General features: G+C 38.3%; 1 protein-coding gene across 3 annotated transcripts in view; it reads left to right on the top strand.

Moving 5' to 3' along the window:
* Positions 1 to 25,065, top strand: part of LOC126360933 (RNA helicase aquarius) — a 320,041-nt gene that overhangs the window by 281,292 nt on the left and 13,684 nt on the right. For all 3 annotated transcript variants that reach the window (XM_050007751.1, XM_050007752.1, XM_050007753.1), the window contains 5 exons: positions 5,201 to 5,468; positions 13,102 to 13,273; positions 13,406 to 13,576; positions 15,608 to 15,805; positions 21,945 to 22,121. In XM_050007751.1, the coding sequence (XP_049863708.1) occupies positions 5,201 to 5,468; positions 13,102 to 13,273; positions 13,406 to 13,576; positions 15,608 to 15,805; positions 21,945 to 22,121 (986 nt within the window). The remainder of the gene's footprint in view (positions 1 to 5,200; positions 5,469 to 13,101; positions 13,274 to 13,405; positions 13,577 to 15,607; positions 15,806 to 21,944; positions 22,122 to 25,065) is intronic.

The raw sequence follows: 25,065 nt of genomic DNA on the forward strand, positions 1-25,065 counted from the left end.
TGGTAAGGCAGGTACCAGGTTGAAATTCATCGGGAGAGTCCTTAGAAAATGTAGTCCATCAACAAAGGAGGTGGCTTACAAAACACTCGTTTGACCTATACTTGAGTATTGCTCATCAGTGTGGGATCCGTACCAGATCGGATTGATGGAGGAGATAGAGAAGATCCAAAGAAGAGCGGCGCGTTTCGTCACAGGGTTATTTGGTAACCGTGATAGCGTTACGGAGATGTTTAGCAAACTCAAGTGGCAGACTCTGCAAGAGAGGCGCTCTGCATCGTGGTGTAGCTTGCTGTCCAGGTTTCGAGAGGGTGCGTTTCTGGATGAGGTATCGAATATATTGCTTCCCCCTACTTATACCTCCCGAGGAGATCACGAATGTAAAATTAGAGAGATTCGAGCGCGCATAGAGGCTTTCAGACAGTTGTTCTTCCCGCAAACCATACGCGACTGGAACAGAAAAGGGAGGTAATAACAGTGGCACGTAAAGTGCCCTCCGCCACACACCGTTGGGTGGCTTGCGAAGTATAAATGTTGATGTAGATGTAGAATGGATGGTAGATGGTTCAAGGAAATTCAGTCATGTATTTCAAGGGATCTGAAAAGCCCAAGAAGACCATCTAATTTAAGATGGACAGATGACGTTACAAAAATATGCTGGAGGAATGAGGATGTATATAATTAAAAAGCGTAATGACTGGAGAAACAGGAGAAGACTTTCAATGAATAGTGGATGTCAAATACCTAATATTGGTGGTTAGGATTATAGTGTGAAGTAGACTGAGATAACATGCACTCTCTGCGACTATATGTACGTGTTTATACCTAGTTTCATAAACAGCTACCACATCTGTTTCTACTCCAATTCTTAAATTCCATGCATGTTGATGAATGTGGAATTAATTTTAATAAAACGCAAGAGAGGTGGCGATATTTTATTGTTATGATAGAATGTTATGTAGCGGTTGCACTTTACTGGAAATATTATATCTGTATTAATAATCAGTCAACTTGAATAAGTGTTCCTTTAACACCTATCACCCTTTCATAAATCGAGCAGTTCAATTCATTCAGCTAACTAGACAACATTGATTGTTTCAACATATGTTTGTAGATGTGAACAGTGCAGAACTTAGATGGTCAGATTTGAAGACTGAGCATCGATAATGGCTAAGTGCCAATAACCTGACCTGATTCAGTCTTTTTTTTTTTTATCGAAAAATTTTGTAAAAAAAAACAAGAATCAAATTTTTAATTTATTGTCTGAGATAAGATTTATATTACTATTGATTTTTTAAAATATCTTTTCCCTTATGAATAAAAAATAGTATTTAATGTGGAAAAACTTAGAACATGCTATGTGCCTGTTCTTTGAACACTGCTTCACTTTTTTTTGTCTGACTCAACAGATTCGATTCTGTTTTGGTTATTGTGAAAAAGCGCCTATAAGTGTTCCAGTAGACCTGTACAATATCACCCTTTACATGTGGCAACAAATAACAAAGTGCAGCTTCCCATCTGTTGTTCTTTATATCGTCATACTGCCCATGATGCCTTACAGGAGAGAAAAGTGCATAACAGTATTCCTACAGACCAGTACATTATCACCCTTTCCATCTGGCAACAAACAAGAAACTTTACTTCCCAACTGTCATTCTTTAAGTCATACTATGACACTTCATTTTTACGGGAGGAATAACAATGAGATCCACCAGAAAGGAGTTTTTATTCACAATGAGCTGATAGAGAGCATCATGACTGATACAGGGATTAGTGATCACAAGGTCATTGTAGCTAGGCTCAATACCATTTCTTTCAAATCCATCAGAAACAAACTAAAAATAATTTTATTTAAAAAAGCGGATAAAGTGCCACTAGAAGCCTTCCTAAAAGACAACTTCCATTCCTTCCGAACTGACTGTGCGAATGTGGACGAGATGTGGCTCAAATTCAAAGATATAGTAGCAACAGCAATTGAGATGTTCATACCTCATAAATTGGTAAGAGATGGAACGGATCCCCCGTGGTACACAAAAAAGGTCCGAACGCTGTTGCAGAGGCAACGGAAAAAGCATGCGAAGTTCAGAAGAACGCGAAATCCCGAAGATGGGCTAAAATTTACAGACGCGCGAAATTTGGCACGTACTTCAATGCGAGATGCCTTTAATAGGTTCCACAACGAAACATTGTCTCGAAATTTGGTAGAAAATCCGAAGAAATTCTGGTCGTATGTAAAGTACACAAGCGGAAAGACGCAGTCAATACCATCGCTGCGCAGTGCCGATGGTACTGTTATCGACGACTGTGCCGCTAAAGCGGAGTTATTGAACGCAGTTTTCCGAAATTCCTTCACCAGGGAAGACGAATGGAATATTCCAGAATTTGAAACACGAACATCTGCTAGCATGAGTTTCTTAGAAGTAGATACCTTAGGGGTTGCGAAGCAACTCAAATCGCTTGATACGGGCAAGTCTTCAGGTCCAGATTGTATACCGATTAGGTTCCTTTCAGATTATGCTGATACTATAGCTCCCTACTTAGCACTCATATACAACCGCTCGCTCACCGATGGATCTGTACCTACAGATTGGAAAATTGCGCAGGTCGCACCAGTGTTCAAGAAGGGTAGTAGGAGTAATCCATTTAACTACAGACCTATATCATTGACGCCGGTTTGCAGTAGGGTTTTGGAGCATATACTGTATTCAAACATTATGAATCACCTCGAAGGGAACGATCTATTGACACGTAATCAGCATGGCTTCAGAAAACATCGCTCTTGTGCAACGCAGCTAGCTCTTTATTCGCACAAAGTAATGGCCGCTATCGACAGGGGATCTCAAGTTGATTCCGTATTTCTAGATTTCCAGAAAGCTTTTGACACCATTCCTCATAAGCGACTTCTAATCAAGCTGCAGAGCTATGGGGTATCGTCTCAGTTGTGCGAGTGGATTCGTGATTTCCTGTCAGGAAGGTCGCAGTTCGTAGTAATATATGGCAAATTATCGAGTAAAACTGAAGTGATATCAGGTGTTTCCCAGGGAAGCGTCCTGGGACCTCTACTGTTCCTGATCTATATAAATGACCTGGGTGACAATCTGAGCAGTTCTCTTAGACTGTTCGCAGATGATGCTGTAATTTACCGTCTAGTAAGGTCATCCGAAGACCAGTATCAGCTGCAAAGCGATTTAGAAAAGATTGCTGTATGGTGTGTCAGGTGGCAGTTGACGCTAAATAACGAAAAGTGTGAGATGATCCACATGAGTTCCAAAAGAAATCCGTTGGAATTCGATTACTCGATAAATAGTACAATTCTCAAGGCTGTCAATTCAACTAAGTACCTGGGTGCTAAAATTACGAACAACTTCAGTTGGAAAGACCACATAGATGATATTGTCGGGAAGGCGAGCCAAAGGTTGCGTTTCATTGGCAGGACACTTAGAAGATGCAAATAGTCCACTAAAGAGACAGCTTACACTACACTCGTTCGTCCTCTGTTAGAATATTGCTGCGCGGTGTGGGATCCTTATCAGGTGGGATTGACGGAGGACATCGAGGGTGTGCAAAAAAGGGCAGCTCGTTTTGTATTATCACATTATAGGGGAGAGAGTGTGGCAGATATGATACACGAGTTGGGATGGAAGTCATTACAGCATAGACGTTTTTCGTTGCGGCGAGACCTTTTTACGAAATTTCAGTCACCAACTTTCTCTTCCGAATGCGAAAATATTTTGTTGAGCCCAACCTACATAGGTAGGAATGATCATCAAAATAAAATAAGAGAAATCAGAGCTCGAACAGAAAGGTTTAGGTCGTTCGTTTTTCCCGCTCGCTGTTCGGGAGTGGAATAGTAGAGAGATAGTATGATTGTGGTTCGATGAACCCTCTGCCAAGCACTTAAATGTGAATTGCAGAGTAGTCATGTAGATGTAGATGTAGATGAGTGTGTAGATCTTGTGGAAAAGGTCTCTTCTTTGTTTAAGTGGGACACAAACACACTGCAACTTAAGAAGAAGAAAAGGAAGACATAGATTCTCTCATCATGCAGATTAAAAAAGGAATTCATAACTCTTGCATTGGCAAAAATTCCATAAAATAATCAAGTTTTAGGTAATAGCATTGAATATTAGAAATAGTCATTTGTACATAACTCTTCTTCAGGCTCCGTTTTTTAGTCCCATGAACTTGTTTTAATGCTTTGCAGAATGTTTACCTTCAGTTCTATGATGTTTCTTTTCACCCTGGAATTATTCTCCATTTTTCCTCTTGTTGTTTGTACCACTGCTTAATTTCATTGTCCATACAGTAGTCTGTTAAAAAATACAACTGAAAACAACAAATTTAACCACCATGAACACACTTTAATCAGAAGAAAAAGGGTATAACTCAGCATTGTGGTTGTCATATACACCACTCAAAATGAACTGTAAAAAACTGGTGGCACTTGAGCTCATCAGCAAGCCAGCACATCTCTCTCATGCCATCTCTCAAGCCAATACACTATCACTATCAATGGATGTGACTTTTAGCCCACTTTTTAGATTGTTCGTGATGACACTTTTTTGTCCAACACAACTTTTTTTTTTTTTTAATTTTGGCATTTAACATGTTATTGATGTCCAGTCTTCACTTATAGATTACTGGTCAAATGAGGGGAGGGAAAGATGTGTGTAATTTATGACTATACACGCATAAAAAAATACAGGTTTTATATTGCAACACTATGGATGTTTAGAATATTGCAAAATTATAAAAACTTTTGCCAGAAATGTATATTTTAATATGTGTGGTTGTGTTTCTCTCTTTTTAAGACATCTGTCAGAGATGTTCTTAAAAACAATGTACTTTGTTCTGTGCTCATTTACTGACATAAATAGGAAATATACTGAACAGAAAGCTGTTATTGGGAAAAAGTGCATAAAATTATGTTGTATTGGAAAGAGTTGCCTTGCAAGAGCAGAATATGATTGCAGGTTCATTTACAGCCAAGACAGCTATAGCTCCTAATATTAGTTATAAGAGAAAGACATTTATTAATTGTCTATTTATTGTATTTCCATAAAGTAAATTTCTAATGGGCAGAGTTATTCTTGGCATGGTTTCTGTTTTTATGTCATAATGGATGGTTTGTTGTCATCATCATAGGAGAACTCACAGATAAAAATTTTCTAGTTAGATTATTGTGTCATATTTTTAATTACAGGTTTCAAGTATGATAACATATTAATGGAAGAATCTGCCCAGATTCTTGAAATTGAAACATTTATTCCATTGTTGCTGCAAAATCCTCAGGATGGATATAGCAGATTGAAACGTTGGATTATGATTGGTGATCATCATCAGCTGCCTCCTGTAATAAAGAACATGGCATTCCAGAAGTATTCAAATATGGAGCAGTCACTTTTTACAAGGATTGTTCGTCTTGGAGTGCCAACTGTCGATTTAGATGGCCAGGGACGAGCAAGACCCAGGTATCCCCATGCATTGTTACCCTTTAAAATCTAAATTAGTGAGTAATCTTAGACATTGAATGTTTTATCCAAAGAACAAAGCACACAATGCAAAGATTCTTTGAAGTAAGTGTTTGATTCAAAGTATTTGAAGATAACACATATTTCTAGGTAAAAGGGAAGCAGTAGTGACAGAATATCCTAAATGAGATGATTAGTTTGGCATGTTGATTTTTATGTCCAAATCGTTATGTTTTATGAGTGACAACAAAGCTGAATATTACAAATTTACTGCAAATGCAAACTTCACTTCACACTGTAATTTTTATGATTGCTCAGGCAAAATTTGCAAATTAATTGCAGTGAAGTTCGCTTATGATTTTAGATCTTTCTACTATGACTCATTCATATGAAACCGCTGTGCACGATGTGAATCTTGTATATTTTCAGTTTTGTGTTGCAATTGTTAGTCTCCATTATGAAACAATTCCAGTGTTTTGCAGTTGATTGATTTCCCTCGCTATTCATTACTGTGAAATTATAAATGATAGCCATTGCTGTAATGATGCTACACTATTGATCAATGTGATAGAATGCGCACAGAATAATTGTAATAATTGTGGCCGGTAGATGCACAGTCGGTAGGGTATGTGTATAGAGAGAAAGGGGAGGGGGGGGGGGTGTGGGAAGGTGCTGAGAGCTGGAGGGAAGTCCCATTCTGAACTGAAGCCTATCTCACATTTTTTGACATGAAGTGGAGCCCCTCCACATCCAAACTTGCATGGTGACCATTCAAAAATATCTGCTGGCGCATCTGCTTTGGTTGGCATTTAAATGTTAAAATTTGCTTTTCCTGCCAAAACACATTGGAATTTACATGGTGTTATCTCACTAACATGTTGTTTAGACTCAGTTGTGAGAGAATTTTGAAACAGTGGTTTATTAAGTCAGGAACTGAGAAAAAATATCACCGGTATATGAGCAAATGTGTAATGTCTTCATTTATGTTGTTTCACAGCCCACAGCATTTCTTGTTTCACCAGCTATCCGTAGCACTTAAAAAATACACTCTTTCGTCAAAAGAGTCAGTAGTTAGGTGAATAACATGGTAGATAATGAAGTTCTGCATAATAACCATATGGCAAAATACTCTCCTCTTTGAGTGCTGTCATTTGCCAAAATATCATTTCTGTATCTCAAACCATTCATAACTATGAGGAATGTTGTGGATTTTTCATTCTGGCTTTAACGCTGGACTGCGCAATTGCAAATGAGTGTGCTACATCAGATCAATTTTCTCGACATTGGTGACAATAGAGACCTCTGTCCAAACCTGAACAAAAATTCGATATCGAACAATGACAAATCCAGGATGGAATGTAACAGTGTTATGAAAAGGATAGTAGCTACTCACCACATAGTGGAGATGCTGAGTCCGAGATAGGTACAACAAAAACACCATCAGTAAGTGAGCTTTCGGCCGACAAGGCCTCCGTCAGAAATAGAACCCCCCCCACAAACACACACACAAAACCTTCCCCCCCCCCTTCCACACACACACACACACACACACACACACACACACACACACACACACACAAATCCAATTCACAGACACTTGATCACAATCTCTTCTGTGAAGGCCAGACAGCAAGCAGCAGCGCATGATGGGAGAGGCAACCTAGTGGTGGGAGTAAGGAGGAGGATGAGGTGGGGATTGGGGAATAGGAGTGTAGGGGTGGGAGACAGTACAGTACTGCTTGTGGGAGCATACAAGGATAAGGTGGAGAGAGGGTTGTGCAGCTAGGTGTAGTCATGAAGTTAAACAGAAGGTGTGGAAGGAAGACGGGGGGGGGGGGGGGGGGGCAGAAAAGGAGAGAAGTAAAAAAGACATACACAACCCCTGCTCCCGACCCTTCCCACATGGCTCATATCCCTATAATAGACCTAAATGGAAGACCTGTCCTACATTCTCCCACAACCACCTGCTCCAGTCCGCTCACAAGCATCACTTATCCCATCAAAGGCAGGGCTACCTGTGCAACAGACTGTACCTAGCTGCCCTCTGCTCTCGTCCTTGTACATCGCAACCCAACCCTCCTATCCCTCCCTCTCCTTATTCCCGCCAGCTGGTTGCCTTTCCCATCATGCGCCGCTCCTTGCAGTCTGGCCTTAGCCGCCCGAGACAGGGATCATGTGTGTGGGAGTTCCATTTGCTTGTTTGTGTGTGTGTGTGTGTGTGTGTGTGTGTGTGTGTGGTGTCTATTTCTGACAAAAATATTGAAAAATTCACTACATTAGCTAAATTTCATATGAAGCAACATATTATATAATGTGCATCAAATGCAAAATCCTAAGGACACCTATTTCTATTTTTAATTGCAGACTTTTTCAAATTTTAGACGGTGTCTTACTTAAATGCAAATACCACAGGTAGTATGACCATTAATGAAATGATTGGCATGTCATCATGAAGCTGACGTATAAGGCTACAAGTAACACAAAAATGAACTTTTTAACCAAATAGTTTCTGTAAAATTATTTGGGGAAGATTGCAGGACATGCACCTTGAATTGTTATCGCCGACAGGCCTAAAGCTGGCAAACAATGTCAGCCTTTCCTTCTGAACAAACAAATGAACTCTCCCAGCACTTTGGACAAAACTTTGTCACTGTGCATAGACCACAGTATTCTCCACAGACTTTATAGTTTGCCTTCATATAGTTGTGACTGAGAAAATTATTAATTATATCCCAGTGGTTCCTCAGCCTTAGTTTTTCCTGTGAAAATCTGCACATCTGTCTACTCAACAAGGACATCCTCGAATCTCTTACCTCCCGTCTGTCACTGCAGCATTCATTACAATAACACTTGTGTCTTAGTGTGATTTGAGTTACAGTTCCTTGAACATAGCCCCTTCCAGTTCCGTGTGTTTTTACATGGATGGCATTGACAGAACTCACCTTCTCTCTCTCTCTCTCTCTCTCAAATTGTCATAAAATGAAGACACACACACACACACACACACACACACACACACACACACACCCACGCACACACACACACACACACAATTTCAGAAGAAAAAAGTCATATAGTCATACAATGAAGGCTTTCATGACTGGCTGTTTCAGCTGCTGAGAATTCTTCCGGGTTGTATGGCCATGGTCCAGGGAACTCTTTAATCCCTGACGTTTCGTCCAAGGCTACATTGGACACCTTCGGAGGTGCTGCTGATTGCGCTGAGTCTTGCCTCCGAAGATGTCCAATGTAGCCTTTGGACGAAATGTCAGGGATTGAAGAGTTCCATGGACCATGGCCATACAACCCAGAAGAATTCTCAGCTGCTGAAATCAAATTGTTTGTATGTTGGGCCAGAATTGATTTTACTTGCCATATCACATACCTTTTCCTGAATGCCAGCTGTCTCTAGGAAAATGCTATTCTGATTTAACAGCAAAATTGTAGCTGCAGAGTTTACAATTGGGGGTTATGAGGACCTCAAATTTATTTATTTATTTATTTTTTTTTTTTTTTTTTGGGAGGGGGGGGTGGATGTTAGGATATCAAACAGGCCGACTTGGAGAAGGAGAGGCACCATAGGACATTTCAATTTCCACTATCTATACTTGTATAAATTAATTCATAAAACTTTGTCAGCATGACCAAGGAAGGATTCAGGATTCACACTCATAGCAGTGAAATTTCAAAAACATAACAAAATAAATTTTTTACTGGGAACTTTTATCATTTTTTAAACTTACTATTGACTGCATTTGTTGCTACAGGTACACTGTTCTTCATAAGTAAGAGACATCCTTTGATGAATTTTGCACAGCATACAAACCATACTTACAGGTGCATGAAACTAGAATTTATTTAATTTATGAAAAAATGAATGAGCTGCCACATTTTAAACTTCATGTTTAGAAAAAGCTCAAAGTTTATAGTTAATTATCTCAATGTTATCCACAGTTTTTAACAGATTTGGAAAATTCTAGAGTTTCATATACCTGTAAGTATGATTTGTAAGCTGTGCAAAATTCATCACAGAATCTCTCTTACGTATGATGAAAAGTGTATCAATAGCAAGAAATGCAGCCAGTAGTAATTGAAAAAACATGAAATTTCACATACAAAAAATAATTTTTGTATGTTTTTGGACTTCCACTGCTAAGGGTGTGAAACCTGAATCCTTCCTGGTCCTCCTGACAAAGTTTTATGAATTTATTTCTAAAAGTATAGACAGTAGAAATTAAAATGTCTTGTGGTGCCTCGCCTGCTTAAAGTTGGCCTGTTTGACGTCCTACACCTCCTGAATGAAGAGAGAGCATGTTTTCCTAATGGATGTCAGTGGACTCGTACAGAAGAGGAAGAGATTGTGAGAAGAGATGTTTTTGTTTTATTGCATCCACTTATAACATTCACACTGTGAATGGAAGTGTGAAGTAATCACTTGTGGAATGTTACAGTTCACCATCATTTTGGAGAAACTGACAGTATAGTTGTACCTGAAGCTCCCATACTTGAAATAATGTTCAGTTAAAAATACGGAAAATATACTGGATGCACCTTTATGGTAGTGATGTTCCAATGTCAGAACTCAGTGGTTGCCGCGATTAAGTTGTTGACACACGTCACTTCATAGACACTATACAACTTCATTGCAACAGCGTTGCTAAATGACGAAACATTGTTTACACACCTGACTACTGCAATCGATGGGTGTAACAGTTGCTACAAAACGGACTGGCTAGAAAACTTCTGAATGTGAAATGTTCACTTAATTAGACCTGTTTTGCCATCAGCCATTGGTTGTGTGTGTTTACTAATTTAACCAGTTTAACAGTATTTCTGTGTCTCTCTCCATCTAATGTAGATAAAATATGCTGCTTTTAAATTAAATGAAGGGAATCAATGACTTTCTGTTCTCTCTTGTATTACTTCCTTTCCTTTGGTTCACACAATATCCCTTTGGCACATAACTGGCATTTGGAAAAGCAGGAAACAAACTGACAATATAATCATGCTTAAAATGCTGTAGAGGGTTTCAATTACAATTAATAAAATATTCTGGGCTATTGTACTGTGTTTGAAGGAATTTCACTTGAAAACCCAACATTTTAAAAACCATGGAAAATGTTCACTGAAGTGTGTGTGTGTGTGTGTGTGTGTGTGTGTGTGTGTGTGTGTGTGTGTGTGTGTGAGAGAGAGAGAGAGAGAGAGAGAGAGAGAGAGAGAGAGAGAGAGAGAGAGAGAGATGTCCCAAAATGCCTCAAAAATGCGATTTTTCAAGGGTCGTACCTCAGGTTCTATTGATCACAGAGCTAAGGGGAAGAGGTCAAGTGTTTTGGATAGTCCTCGGTCTAGCGACTGTTTATATACCGATTGGAAGAACAGTATACTGTAGCTATCCAACACTACAAGGTCAAAATGTAAACATTACACACTTTCTCCAGTCCAGGCAAATTGAACAAAGTGGTTGATTCGTTTACATTACGTGTGGCCTGTGGTGGGTCTTAGGCAGCTTATGAAAACACCATTTTTTGATGAGTGGTTCCTTAGAACACCCCCCGTTCCCCAGAAAACCATGATTTTTGGTTACCAGAACATCGATTGTGGAGATGGCCACTTCTTTAATTCCTATTCATTAAAAATCATCAAAATCTTTCCATGTGTTATTAAGATGATGATCTTGGGCAACCTTGAAACCTTTATAGTATTATTACCTGTCACCAAGATCCAGAGATTCAAATTTACCATACTTACGCATGTAAAATATGCACAAAACGTACAATCTGAGGAGTAAATGTAGCCTTAACAGATGTAGTAAAGTCATGGCAAGGATTTTGGGGTCATCACGAAGGTTCTGAGTTCACCAAACTATGTTTTTATTCATCATTAGAATTTCATGATGTACTGTCTCCGTATTATGGGCACTTCATGCCTATATAAGTTGTGTCGTCTTGAAATAATTCAATGGTACCACATGGTGGCCTAAGTGCCTTACAGAAATTATTTTGTCATACGAAATTCTTTGTATTTGCCAATCAAACAACAAATTTTTTTGTAGCCAATCAAAAACCAAATTTTTTTGTATATTGTAGGTGTAGCCTAAAAATGCCGTGAATTTTTATGTAAAGTGGTGTAAAGTAAGCTTGCGTTGGATGGGGAACAATTTTGTGTTAATCTTATATTATGCATACTTATTAGTTGTTTATGTGTGTTGAAGTGGGTAAATAAACTGTCAAAACTTTACTGCCTTTCAGAATCTGTTTTTATAAGCAGCTGACCCTTGTGTAACGAGGAAAAGAAGCGGACCAGCTGAAAAGTACTTCTGTCAGAGCACAAAAAGAAGAATATGCTCCTCTTAAAAATACTCTGATAGAAAAACGGGCAACCAGTTGCCTCAGTCCTCATTCAGCCTTCCTCATCAGAGATTTTTGTGTGCAACCATATTCACCCTTTCTGTATTGAAAGAGATTAGCAGAGAGACAGTGACGGTGGAAGAGAGAAGAGACAATGCCAGTGAGAGAGAAAGAAAGAGGAAACAGTGATGGTGGGAGAGAGAACGTGGCAGTGAAAGATTAGAGAGATGGATGAAGCCAAAGCAGAGAGAGCCAAAGAGAAAGGAGGTGATGATGGCCATGGTGGTCAGTGAGAGACAGTCACAGTAAAAGAGAAAAGGCAATGGATGGAGATAGTAGCAGTGGGAGCAAAAGAGAGAGGAGACAGTGGAGACAAAAAAGGGAGATGAATGGAGATCTTACACAGGCTTTGGGGTAGGGGGGGGGGGGGGGGGGATCTGTATGCCCCACAGCAGTGAAGTTTAATGGGAAAAAACTTGCCCACTTTCCCTCATCCCCTATACCCACGTGTTAAAGTTTAGTTTAGAGGTCAAAACACCAAGAAAACGATCCCCAAGGACATGTGTAGAAAAGAGAAATTGTAGTTGAAGAAAAAAACAGCATACTGCAAGTGAGAAAGAAAGAGATAGTGGTAATGGGAGAGAGAAAGAATGGGACTGACAGTGGCAGTGGGATGGAGCAGCAGTGAAATGACAGAGAAGGGGACAGTGGTAAGGAAGAGCAAGAGAAATGGATGATGACAGCGTCAATGGGAGAGACAGGCAGGAGAAAGAGCCAGTCGTAGAAAAAGGATATGGTGGGGGAGGGGCAGAGAGAGAAGGGCTGGGGGTGGGGAAGGAGATGCTGAATGTGAAGTCTTTAGAACAGAGTGTGACAGGGTAAAAGGATTTAGTACATTCTGTGTTAAAAGAGCTTGAATATGTTCACATGCCAAAATTTTTGGCGAGGGTAGCAGAATGAGGATTGAGGCAGCTGGCTCCCCAATTTTCTCTAAGAGTGTTTTAAAGAGAGTGTATTCACCTTCTTTGTGCTCCTACAGGAGCATTTTTAAGCTGGCATATATAATGGTAGAATTCAATCAATTGCAAAATGTCAGAATTAGTAATCTTTAAATAGTTAGTTTCATAACTGTGAAGACAGGTCATCATACTGCCGCTAAGCTTAAGCATTGAAATTACTTTCATGAGGCTTTTGTAAATCTTCAGTTATTCTACTTTTGTTTTTGTAGACTCACCAATTTTCATTGAAATAAACCTTACTGAGTCAATGTTCATTTTCTTTGGCAGTATTTGTAACCTATATAACTGGCGGTATAAGAAGCTTGGCAATCTTGCACATGTGGAGACATGGCCAGAATACAGAGTGGCAAACCCTGGATTTTGGTTTGACTTCCAGCTTATTAATGTGGAAGACTTCAATGGTGTTGGTGAGACTGAACCTAGCCCATACTTTTACCAGGTATTAAAGTCATTAGTTTTCAGATGTGTAATCTTTTACACATTTTCTTTTCTTGTGTAATAAGTGATACTAGCTTTAAAGATAGTAGAAATTTCTGTGATTCTGTTAAGACACATTATTTCTTTTTCACAGAATCTTGCTGAAGCTGAGTACTGTGTAGCTGTCTTTATGTATATGAGGCTTCTTGGTTATCCTGCACATAAGATTTCTATTCTGACCACCTACAATGGGCAGAAACATCTAATTAGAGATGTGGTCAATATACGATGTGCCACAAATCCACTTATCGGGCGGCCGCACAAGGTATAAATTCTAAAATTTTAACGTTTATTATTATTATCATATCTGACCATGTGAAAGTGTTCTCTGTAAAGTAAGTTGCTGGTTTGAAACTATCAATTCTGTCAGTTGTTATTACTAATAAAAATGCTGCAAAAGACAAGAGAACCATATAATTCAGCATTTTGTTTTTGTAAAATCCTTCATGAAAGAAGGGAATGTAAAAGCCCTTGCTACAACATAGAACCCCACTTAGCCATTGCACTGAATTGAAAATTTGGCACAGAAGATGTAATTAAAGTTGCTGAACATGAAAGCTTAGGATGATAAGGAATCCAAGTTAGATTTTGTATTATGTAAAAGTGCAGCAGAACTTTATCTTTTATTAGGTGCTATGTGTCATAGGTTGCAGCAGTGAAAGGACACTGCAAATGGTAGGAGAAGACTGTAATTCTAAACCATTTTTGATTAAGATGACCAATATATGGGACTGCATATATTTATCAATGAAATGATTTGCTGTAGAATTATGGTACACATGTGATGAATTGCCAACACCTCTGCACAGAATACCAGAGTTTCGAAACCAGTGATTATGTGGAATTTTGCCCAGAGAGAAAGTTTGTGGATGGTGACAGATCACTTTTCGTAAGCTAAAGCTGCATGCCAGATAGGATCTCTAATATTAATGCCTGTCACAGACAGCTGGTTTCAGTGTAGCAGACATGTTCAGGCCATGGGTAATACATCCTTCACATTGAATGTTACCCAGTATCCGATTTTGATTTCACAGATGTGCAAAGTTATGCTTGTTTGCCATTATTTTGGTTAGTGTTTTGTTTTTATTAATTTATGTTTAGTTTCATAAGCCTTATTCTTTCTGTGCTCCCCTTGATATTACGCTCACACATGTTGACATATATGCAAGTAGCGCAGAACTTCTTTGAGAAGTTTACTACAGTATTGTGTACACTCAGAAATTGATTGGTCTGTGAGGAACTACTCAGCAGAAAACTGAAGAGGAACTCATGACACAATTGTCTGTAGCATCTTCTGTGTATTTTGTCTGTTTGTGTTTTGGAGTATGAGTTCAACCTTAAGCGATAATTTTCATTTACCATGTATTTGGGGATAGCTAAATTGATACAACAGTCTTCATAATGTGAGATACTGGTAGTAACAAAACATGCCTAATGTTATTTAATTATGTAATTGGATAGACAAAAAATCTACTCCCCAAGTGGTGGCAGAACACACACATAAAAGACTGTTGTGATTGGCGAGCTTTTGGAGGGTGAAGGAGAAGTACTGGAGATGTCTAGGAAAAGAGATAGATTTTGGGAGAGTCACCCAGAACTGGGTCAGGGGAGACTTACCATACTGGATGAGAAGGTACACCATTGCTGTCACTTGTCTGTGTATCAGTTTTCAAGAAAGCATCAAAAACAGTAATGATCTTCTCTTGCAGCACATAGATAATGTTGCCAGTAGCAATGAGAGAACAGCCAAAGTGTACGGTAAGGAAAAATTATGACAAGAGAGACAGAAGCAATCTGGAAATGTTGGAAAACATTCTTTGTTTCTCTCTCCACAGAACATGTTGCTCATTCACCTTGTTTTGTGACTCTACCATAATGGCACTGTGTAGTGGCATTGCAGTCTCATTTGGAAATACATTTCTGTCTTATATATGAAAGTAACTTTTATGGAGATAAGTGGATAGTTTTTGTACTCAGCAGAAGTAGAATCATTGTCAATTGCAGAAACACAAACTAACAATATCAACAACAAAATATGCCTGGTAGGATTATGCATTAGTCGTGTATTGTCAGACGTAAGTACAGTCTGCAGGTATTGCTCGGCTAGGTATGGACCTTCAGAATAGTGTAGTGATGCACAACAGAGGTGTTGTAAGACAAAAATAATTTATTACTGTTGTGGTATTTGAGCAGAAACTGTAAAATATAAGTTATACTCATCATTCAATCACTAGAAACAGCATTTATTACTTCACAAAATTGATATTCACACATTTTAATGCATTTATAATTTCAGGTGACTACAGTGGATAAATATCAGGGACAGCAAAATGATTACATCTTGTTATCCTTGGTGCGTACACGAGCTGTGGGACATTTACGTGATGTACGACGTCTTGTTGTTGCAATGTCACGAGCAAGACTTGGCTTGTATGTCTTTGCAAGAGCATCACTGTTCAAGAATTGTTTTGAGCTGACTCCAGCATTTAGTCAGGTAACTATTGTCTTGTCACTGTTTTACATGGGTCAGCTGTCCAGTACCAAGTGTGACATACTGCTTAATATCAGTTGCTAGTTCACTTTGGATCACCAGTTCAGACGTAACCACCAGCATTTATTTTTTTTTTTTTTTTATTTGTCGTTTCTGAATGGTTCCTGAAATTTTTTAAGTTAGTATATTTTGGAATATATGATGCTTGCATAAATAACATCCCTCTCCATCCAGGAGTTCATATTTATCATTTCTGGATGCTTCCTGAAATTTCTTAAGTTTGCATATTCTGGAAAATTTGATTTTTGTATAACTAACAGCCCTCTTCATCCAGGACTTCAGTTCTGTTCCATCCTGGCTGTATGTTGCTGTTGGTGATTAGATTCGATTAGATTTACTTTCATTCCAATTGATCCGTAGTGAGGAGGTCCTCCAGGATGTGGAACATGTCAGAAAAACAACAATACATGACAAATATTTACAACTAAAACAAATAAGCTAATGTACCATTCCACAGGTCCCAAGTGGAATGATCGTCATTTTTTAATGAACACTATATGAAAGTCATTTTACAAATACTAATGCACTGAATTTAAAATAAAAAAGTTTTTTATTTATTTATAAGGTAATAAACATGTAATACAACTACTATAATACTTATTTACAATGAACACATGACTGCACTGAATTACAATGAACACATTACTGCACTGTTAGTATCCCTAGTTCCCCAAACAGCCTTCTGCAGGATGTTCTTGAGTTCACACATATAACTCTTACTGCACGTTTTTGTGCCCGGAAAACTTTAGCTTAGCTTGATGAATTACCCCAAAAAATATTCCCATATGACATTATGGAATGAAAGTAAGCATAGTATGCAGGATTTTTCATTTTTATATCCCCTATGTCTGACAAAATTCGCATTGCAAACAGAGATTTGTTAAGACGCTTCAGCAGTTCTGTGGCGTGCTCCTCCAAGTTAAATTTATTATCAAGCTGTAATCCCAAGAATTTAACACTGACCACTTTGTCTATCTTCTTGTCATTCTATGTTAGACATATACTCGTGGGACACTCCTTATATGTTCTGAACTGCATGTAGTGTGTTTTTTCAAAGTTTAGTGACAAAGAATTGGCTAAAAACCAGTGATTAATGTCCACAAATATTTTATTAGCTGATCTTTCTAAGACTATGCTTGATTTGCTATTTATTGCAATGTTTGTATCATCGGCAAACAAAACGAACATGGCATCTGGTAATGTTACTGATGAAAGGTCATTGATATACACAAGAAAAAGTAAGGACCCCAAAATGGAACCTTGTGGGACCCCACATGTAATTAGTTCCCAGTTGGATGATGCCTGATAGCTTGATACATGTCTCTTTCCTAATAACACCCTTTGTTTTCTGCCAGAGATATAAGATTTGAACCATTTTGCAACATTTCCTGTTACACTATAATACTCTAATTTACTTAAAAGGATATTGTGATTTACACAGTCAAATGCCTTTGACAGATCACAAAAATGTACATTAAAGTGGTCGGTAAAAGAAAGTGCTAAGCCACATATACGTATTTTAAGTTACTGCATGTTATATAGTCAACTGAATTCAACAGCAAGAACATAAATACAATAAGACCAAACAGTTTATATAGTAGACAGAATTATCTAGCAATACATATGGAACTAATTGTTTCCAGCATGCGGTGTATTTGAAAATACAGTAGACAACTTGAGCTGGCTCATCCTTACTAAACTAAGGGTTAGCACTTTCTTCTGCTGGCTGCTCCAATTACGAACGAACTTGATTCCTAATATTCAATCAGTTTCATTTCCTGCTTACATGAATTTGAATCAGATTAACACTTTGGAGACCAAGCCTGAAAGTAGCTCTGGCCACAACTTTTGTGTTAAAAATATCGCAACCAAGTGTAGGTTGGGCTGTGATTTTCTTGCTGTGGAAGCAACCTGTTGGTCAAAAACCGGACTCATTTCATATGAGAACAAGGTACTAGCATTTCACAACCTGTCCCTTGACAGGAGCTCCCTTCTATTGCCAATTTATGGAATTATTTAGAAAGAAACTAGCGAACGTTAATAGCAGTTGTCGTGAATATGTGAGCAAGTATGATTGCATTGACGTAATTTCATGTGTGTGCTCGTTCGATTTCTTAGTTCACTGTAATTCTGCTACAAATATGCCATGTTTGTTTTATGAGTAAGAAATTATGGAAGCTGAAGAGAAAGAAAATGCTCACTAACTCACCTGGCACTTCTTTCTCCGGAGGATAATTATGTTTTCTGTGGTTATTTAAAATTTGTAGCATATCAAAGGTCTAAAGTAAATATGAAGAATAAACCTTGAAGCTTCGTCTTTTTTTTTTTAGTATTACTTTTGAAGATACATCAATCACGTATGTGCCAGTAATGCTTTAAATAACATCACAAATAGCCGATTTCCTTGCCCCAGTATTTTTTTAAGTGACTGGTCTCTAAAGTGTTAAAGGCTGTGTCCAATTTATAGAACTATTTTCTAGTTGCTATAACAATTTCCGATCTCAATAGCCACTAGATTTACAAAACTGATGCTCATTCCCAGTCCCTAATTTACTTAAAACAGGTTTTGAGGTGCAAGCCCAAAGGCTGTGAGAATTAACATAGTATAGAAATAGCCTGTAATTTATGTAAGTCCGCAGGCTTTCGTGACCATTGTGACTGAAGGTAAAATCTTCTGGTTTGTTAGGCCGAGTCATATTTCCTCTAAAATAATCGACATTTTGACCCCTCTGCTGGGATCTTCTTCAGGATCTTCTGGTGTCCAATACTGCTAGAACACTGCCAGAGACCAGTGTTGTGTTCTCTTATAAAGGGGAGTTTTCCTGCATTTATGCTGGAGAAGTAGGAGTATTGGTTAAAATTCTTATGCCTACCATTAATGGCAATCGTCATAGGCTAATATTCGTACACTGCTGCGGAAGACAGGGCGTTATTGGCTAAACTCTGTGCATATTATTGATGGCTCATCATCATTGGATAGAAAGGCACTATCCCACACTTATGCTGGAGAAGGGTTATTGGTTGAAATTCCTCCTACTGCTATTGGTTGGCAGTCATCATTGGCTAGATGTAAAGTAGGCAGAGCAAGAGAGGAGAATGCTACCATTGTTTTGGATGCTGTGGATTATCACAGTGAAGATGGAACAACTACGAGCTTATCCTGTGTACCCCAAGTTAAAAAGTGATCTGACAAACAGAATCATTCTGAAAGTGAAAAACGCTGATATCAGACTCCAGATTGGACAGGTCTGTTACAATGAATCTAACAACTCGATTACGTGTCTTACCCAGGATGTATGGATTACCCAAGATACATAAAGAATCGATTCCTTTGAGGCCTATCATCAGTTGGATTAACTCGCCAACTCGGTTTTGAGCACATCATGTTTGTGGTAAACAGAGACACCTAGTTGGTATTATATACACAGCGAAGATATCTGCATGTGACATTCTTGTTAGTTTCTAAGTAACATTGTTATTTACTAATGTCAGATACAATGGAGATCATAAGGAAGAAAGTTGCTCCAGATGTTTGTGACTTAATTGAATTATGTCTTTGTTCGAGCTATTTTAAATACAATGGTGAATTCTATGAACAAACTGACAGCCTTGCTATGGGCTCGCCCATATCGCCAGTTGGAGCTGAAATTTTTATGGAACATTTTGGGCAACAGGCATTAAGTAGTGCTTCTTTGAAGCCTTCTTGTTGGCTCCGTTATGTGAACAATACATGTGTTATATGGCCACACAGCAAAGAACTTCTTACATTCTATAAATTGTGAATGAAGTTTACCTTGGACGTTGAGAGTGAGGCAGTCTCCCCTTCCTAGATGTGGTGGTATACAGAAGATATGGTAACACTCTATGTTGCAGAGTGTATAGAAATCCATCTAACACAAACAGGTATTTAAATAACACTTCGCACCACCACCCAACCCAGAAGCAAGCAGTGCTCAACACTCTGTCTTCATGTGCCTTTCTTGTCAGCAATGATGACAACTTGGAATCAGAGTTGGATTTTTTTTTAAGGAGGACATTGAAGGCAAGGGGCTATAATAGTTGTTCAATTGACAGGGCTTATTAATCACACTAATAAGAATGGCAAGGAACCACCTTCTCACTCCATTACATTACCGTTCACTTCTGGGGTCACTGACTGCATAAGCAGAATTCTAAAGAAAAACAGTATCCAGACATCTCTCTTTAATCAAAACAAAATAAAAGATTTTTTTTTTCCACCAAAAAAACTGATGCACCTGATTGCCTCCACAATGTAGGACTCTATCAAGTGACATGTGGCTGTGGCAATGCACATATAGGCAAAATGGGAAGAACTGTTAAAGAATGCATTAAGAAACATGAACAGCACACATGGCTAAAACAAAATGTAAAATCGGCAGCAGCGGAACATAATGAGAACTGTAGCTCTGACATCGATTGTAATAACGTATATGTGCTCGCTTAGGAAACAAACACTTGTAGAAGAAAAGTCTGAGAAATGGTTGAATTTTCCAAGAATTCATGTAATTTCAATAGAGAGGATGGCTACAGGCTTCTGGCATCATGGCTCTTTGCCATCAAGGAAGTGAATATGCACCCACGATGTGTGAGCAACATAAAAAATGCGTTGCAAGTCACCTCCGCGGACAATAATATTTTGGGTAAATGTTCCCACTCTCTTGCTCTGTCCTTTCGCATCTAGCTAATGATGACTGCCAACCAATAGCAGAAGGAGGAATTTCAACCAATAACCCTTCTCCAGCATAAGTGTGGAATAGCGCCTTTCTATCCGATTATGATGGACCACCAATAGTATACAAAAGAGTTTAGCCAATAGCATGCCTTCTTCTGCAGCAGTGTGGGGATAATAGCCTATGATGATGGCCTACCAATGGTAGCTACAAGTATTTAAACATCATTATATTGTAATTGTTTGAGGAACACTTCATGATGCTGAGGTGCATACATTGGCCTAGATAATCTTACCTCAATTTTACTGGATACATCTTCCCTACCACCAAATGTTAGGTGTGCAGCTTGGTTTCAACTACGAGTATTGGCAGTGGTTAGTTTAGATTAGATTAGATTAGATTAATACTTGTTCCATAGATCATGAATACGACACTTCGTAATGATGTGGAACGTGTCAGGTTAATAAAAGATGTCTGTACAAGAAATTACATTACACAAAATATTGCATGACACTAATGATTAAGTTTTTTTTTTTTTTTTTTTTTTTTTTTACTTACTTTATATCTAAAAATTCAGCCAATGAGTAGAAGGAGTTGTCATCTAGAAATTCTTTTAATTTATTTTTAAATGTTAGTTGGCTATCTGTCAGGCTTTTGATGCTGTTTGGTAGGTGCCCAAAGACTTTTGTGGCAGCATAATTTACCCCTTTCTGTGCCAAAGTCAGATTTAACCCTGCATAGTGAAGATCATCCTTTCTCCTGGTGTTATAGGTATGCACACTGCTATTACTTTTGAATTGGGTTGGATTATTATCAACAAATTTCATAAGGGAATATATATACTGTGAGGTTACTGTGAGGATCCCTAGATCCTTAAATAGATGTCTGCAGGATGACCGTGGGTGGGCTCCAGCAATTATTCTGATTACACGTTTTTGTGCAATGAATACTTTTCTACTCAACGATGAATTACCCCAGAATATGATGCCATACGAAAGCAGTGAATGAAAGTAGGCATAGTAAGCTAATTTACTGAGATTCTTATCACCAAAATTTGCAATAGCCCTAATAGCATACGTATGACAGGAACCTCGATGGCACCCCAACACTGTCCTGGAATACTTACCAGGATATTGCACTGTTATTGTTTGTGTGAAGAGGTGTGCTAGACACTGCTAACTAAGTGTGACTAACCCAGTTGTTCATAGGTCTGTATAAAATTAAAAATCTAATAGCCAGCTTGCACTTAAGTAAAGGTTATGCAGTACATTGATTCAAAGTTTGTGTTAAAAGGGCAAAAAGATATCTACTGTCATTTACATGATTTACAATGAAAAATATGAAAGAATAACTGAAGCTTTTATCTGGAATATTCATCTTCTGTATTGCAGCTTATGCAGAGGCCGTTGAAGCTGTACTTGGCTCCACATGAGACCTATCCAACTCAGCGTTCAAATGATCAACCACCTTCAGGAAGTCCTGTTGAGATGGCAGACATGGCACAGATGGCCACATTTGTATATGATTTTTACATACAGAAAGTGCACGCCTTGAAGTCTGCTTTTTATGTGAGTGTTTCAGCATTCCTCGTGTATTCAGCAAATATATAGCTGAAAATGTTTGTGTTTGTATAATAAATAATGGGAGAAGCCCATTAATTGATGTTAGGTATACTGTAAAAGTAAATGATTTTGACATGTTTTTAGAAAATATTTTAATAAGTGAGCATGATGGTAATGTATACTACTTGAGAATACTAGAAGTGTGCCTAAATATTGTCACTAATGCCCCCCTCCCGCTTTTTTTCCCCCTCTGCAACACTTTAAAAAAATTGTCGTTATTGCCATTATTCTTTTCTATGTCGTAGAACCTATTGGAAATGGAAGTGAAATCACACATACATTAAATTGAATATACTGGTAGCTTTCTCAATTTGTCTTTCAATGCATAATGAAGCCTCTGTCCAGACCAGAAGCAACAATTTGTCTTTTTAATGTAACAGGAGAACATGCTTCCATTATAGCATAAATTGTCAGTTATCAGTTGCTGCAAAACTGATTGGCCAGAAAATTGTGTTACATTATAAAAGGAACAAAAATGTAAATGTCTTTCTGTGATTCACAGAAAGTGCATGTTTAAAAGACACAGAAACAAGAATAGTTTGGAGTTTAAAACCTGTGAACTTTCCAAGAAGTTCCTACTTAGATTATATAGATCCAGTCAGTATTTTTATTCCTGTTACCAGTGCCAAAGACTGGTGATAGCTCAAGAAATTTATTTTACATTATTCAGTATGTAAACCAGTATGCCAATATTCAGTCTGGAATCACACAATATTCGTGGAGCAATTAAATTTTGAAACCACATTCTGTACACTAATCTCATTAAATGTCATTATAAATATTACCACCATTAGCAATTATAGCAAATATGTCTTTAAATGCAAGTATGATGTCGATTTCAGGCAGTATTCACTACAGTGATCAGATTATATTATGAAAGTCATGTGATGGTGGTTTCCACAATAATACTGACAAATTTGTTCTACTAAGCAACACTATGAGAAGCTTTATATTATGCTTTGCATAGTAATAGTTTCACTGTTGGTATGTTGGCGCAGTCATATGAAGAACTAAGATGCATGTTTAGTGCTTAGTGTTCAGAGTTGAATTCAAAGATCTTTAGTGTCAATTCCAGCAGGGTTTAAAATGGCTCGAATGTAACACTGACCTTTGTTAAGGCTTTCATTGTAAGTATAATATGTACGGTAAACATTTCATGTTTTACGAGGGTTGCCCAGAAAGTAAAGTACTGCATTTTTTCCCTTCCACAATTCTTTATTGAACATAATTAGAATTACACTCATGAAAGAATGGTGTTTTATTTACTCACCCTATTTTTTCACACAATCTCCATCCCATTTATGGCCTTCCTCCTGCACTAAACAATGGTATGCGTGCCCTGTCAGTTCCAGTCCTTGTCCTGGTGGTGGAACCAGCACTTCACTGTGTGTGAATCACCACCTCATCATCCTCCACGAATGGCATCCTTTAATGGCTAGTGACAACATCAGCTCACTGCAATACGTCAGGTGTGACAGCTGTGGATGGTCTCCCTGACCATTTCGAATCATGGAGCTCCGTTGATCCACCTTCTGAGGACCTCACCCTCCATGCACAGTGACTAACTGTATTTCTGTCAAGAGCAGATGCTCCAAGCATATGTGATTATTCCACATACATCACTTACAGACACCATTTTGAATCTGTCCTGCAGCTACACTATCTGTCAGAAGTGCCAGAAACTTGGCGCACTCACTCAGGAGACTTCAATAATACATATATAGTGTTTCGGATCCGTAGTACTGTTTTCAGCAGAGTGATGCATTACTTTCTGAGCAACCCTCATAGGTTCAGTACAAAGGTGACTGCCACTGAAAGTTTATTGAGTCCTGGGCAGACACAGCATACTATATAAATTGATCAAATACAATAAAGTTCATTGAAACACAGTTTTTGTAGTTGCAATTGTATGTTGTTGTTGTTGTCGTTGTTGTTATTGCGGTGGTGGTGGTGGTGGTGGTCTACAGTCCAGAGACTGGGTTGATGCTGCTCTCCATGATACTCTATCCTGTGCAAGCTTCTTCATCTCCAAGAACCTACTGCAACCTACATCCTTCTGAATCTGCTTAGTGTATTCATCTCTTAGTCTACCTCTATGATTTTTACCCTCCTCGCTGTCCTCCAGTACTAAATTGGTGATCCCTTGATGCCTCAGAACATTTCCTATCAACTGATCCCTTCTTCTCATCAGGTTGTGCCACAAATTTCTCTTCTCCCCAATTCTGTGCAGTACCTTCTCATTAGTTATGTAATCTACCCATCTAATCTCCAGCATTCTTCTGTAACACAACATTTCAAAAGCTTCTATTGTCTTCTTGTCTAAACTATTTATCGTCCATGTTTCACTTCCATACAGGGCTACACTCCGTACAAATACTTTCAGAAAGGACTTCCTGACATTTAAATCTACACTCGATGTTAACAAATTGCTCTTCTTCAGAAACGCTTTCCTTGCCATTGCCAGCCTACATTTTATATCCTCTCTACTTCGACCATCATCTGTTATTTTGCTCCCCAAATAGCAAAACTCATATATTACTTTATTACTTTACTAATCTAATCATCACAGCATCTGATTTAATTTGACTACATTCCATTATCCTCGTTTTGCTTTAGTTGATGTTCATCTTATATCCTCCTTTCAAGACACTGTCCATTCAGTTCAACTGCTCTTCCAGGTCCTTTGCTGTTTCTGACAGAGTTACAATGTCATTGGCAAACCCCAAAGTTTTTATTTCTTCTCCATGGATTATAATTCCTACTCCAAATTTTTCTTTTGTTTCCTTTACTGCTTGCTCTATATACGGATTGAATAACATTTAAGATAGGCTACAACCTTGTCTCACTCTCTTCCCAACCACTACTTCCCTTTCATGACCCTCAACCCTTA

The sequence above is a fragment of the Schistocerca gregaria genome, chromosome 1 (assembly GCF_023897955.1).
Source record: "Schistocerca gregaria isolate iqSchGreg1 chromosome 1, iqSchGreg1.2, whole genome shotgun sequence".
NCBI classification, from domain to species: Eukaryota; Metazoa; Arthropoda; class Insecta; order Orthoptera; family Acrididae; genus Schistocerca; species Schistocerca gregaria.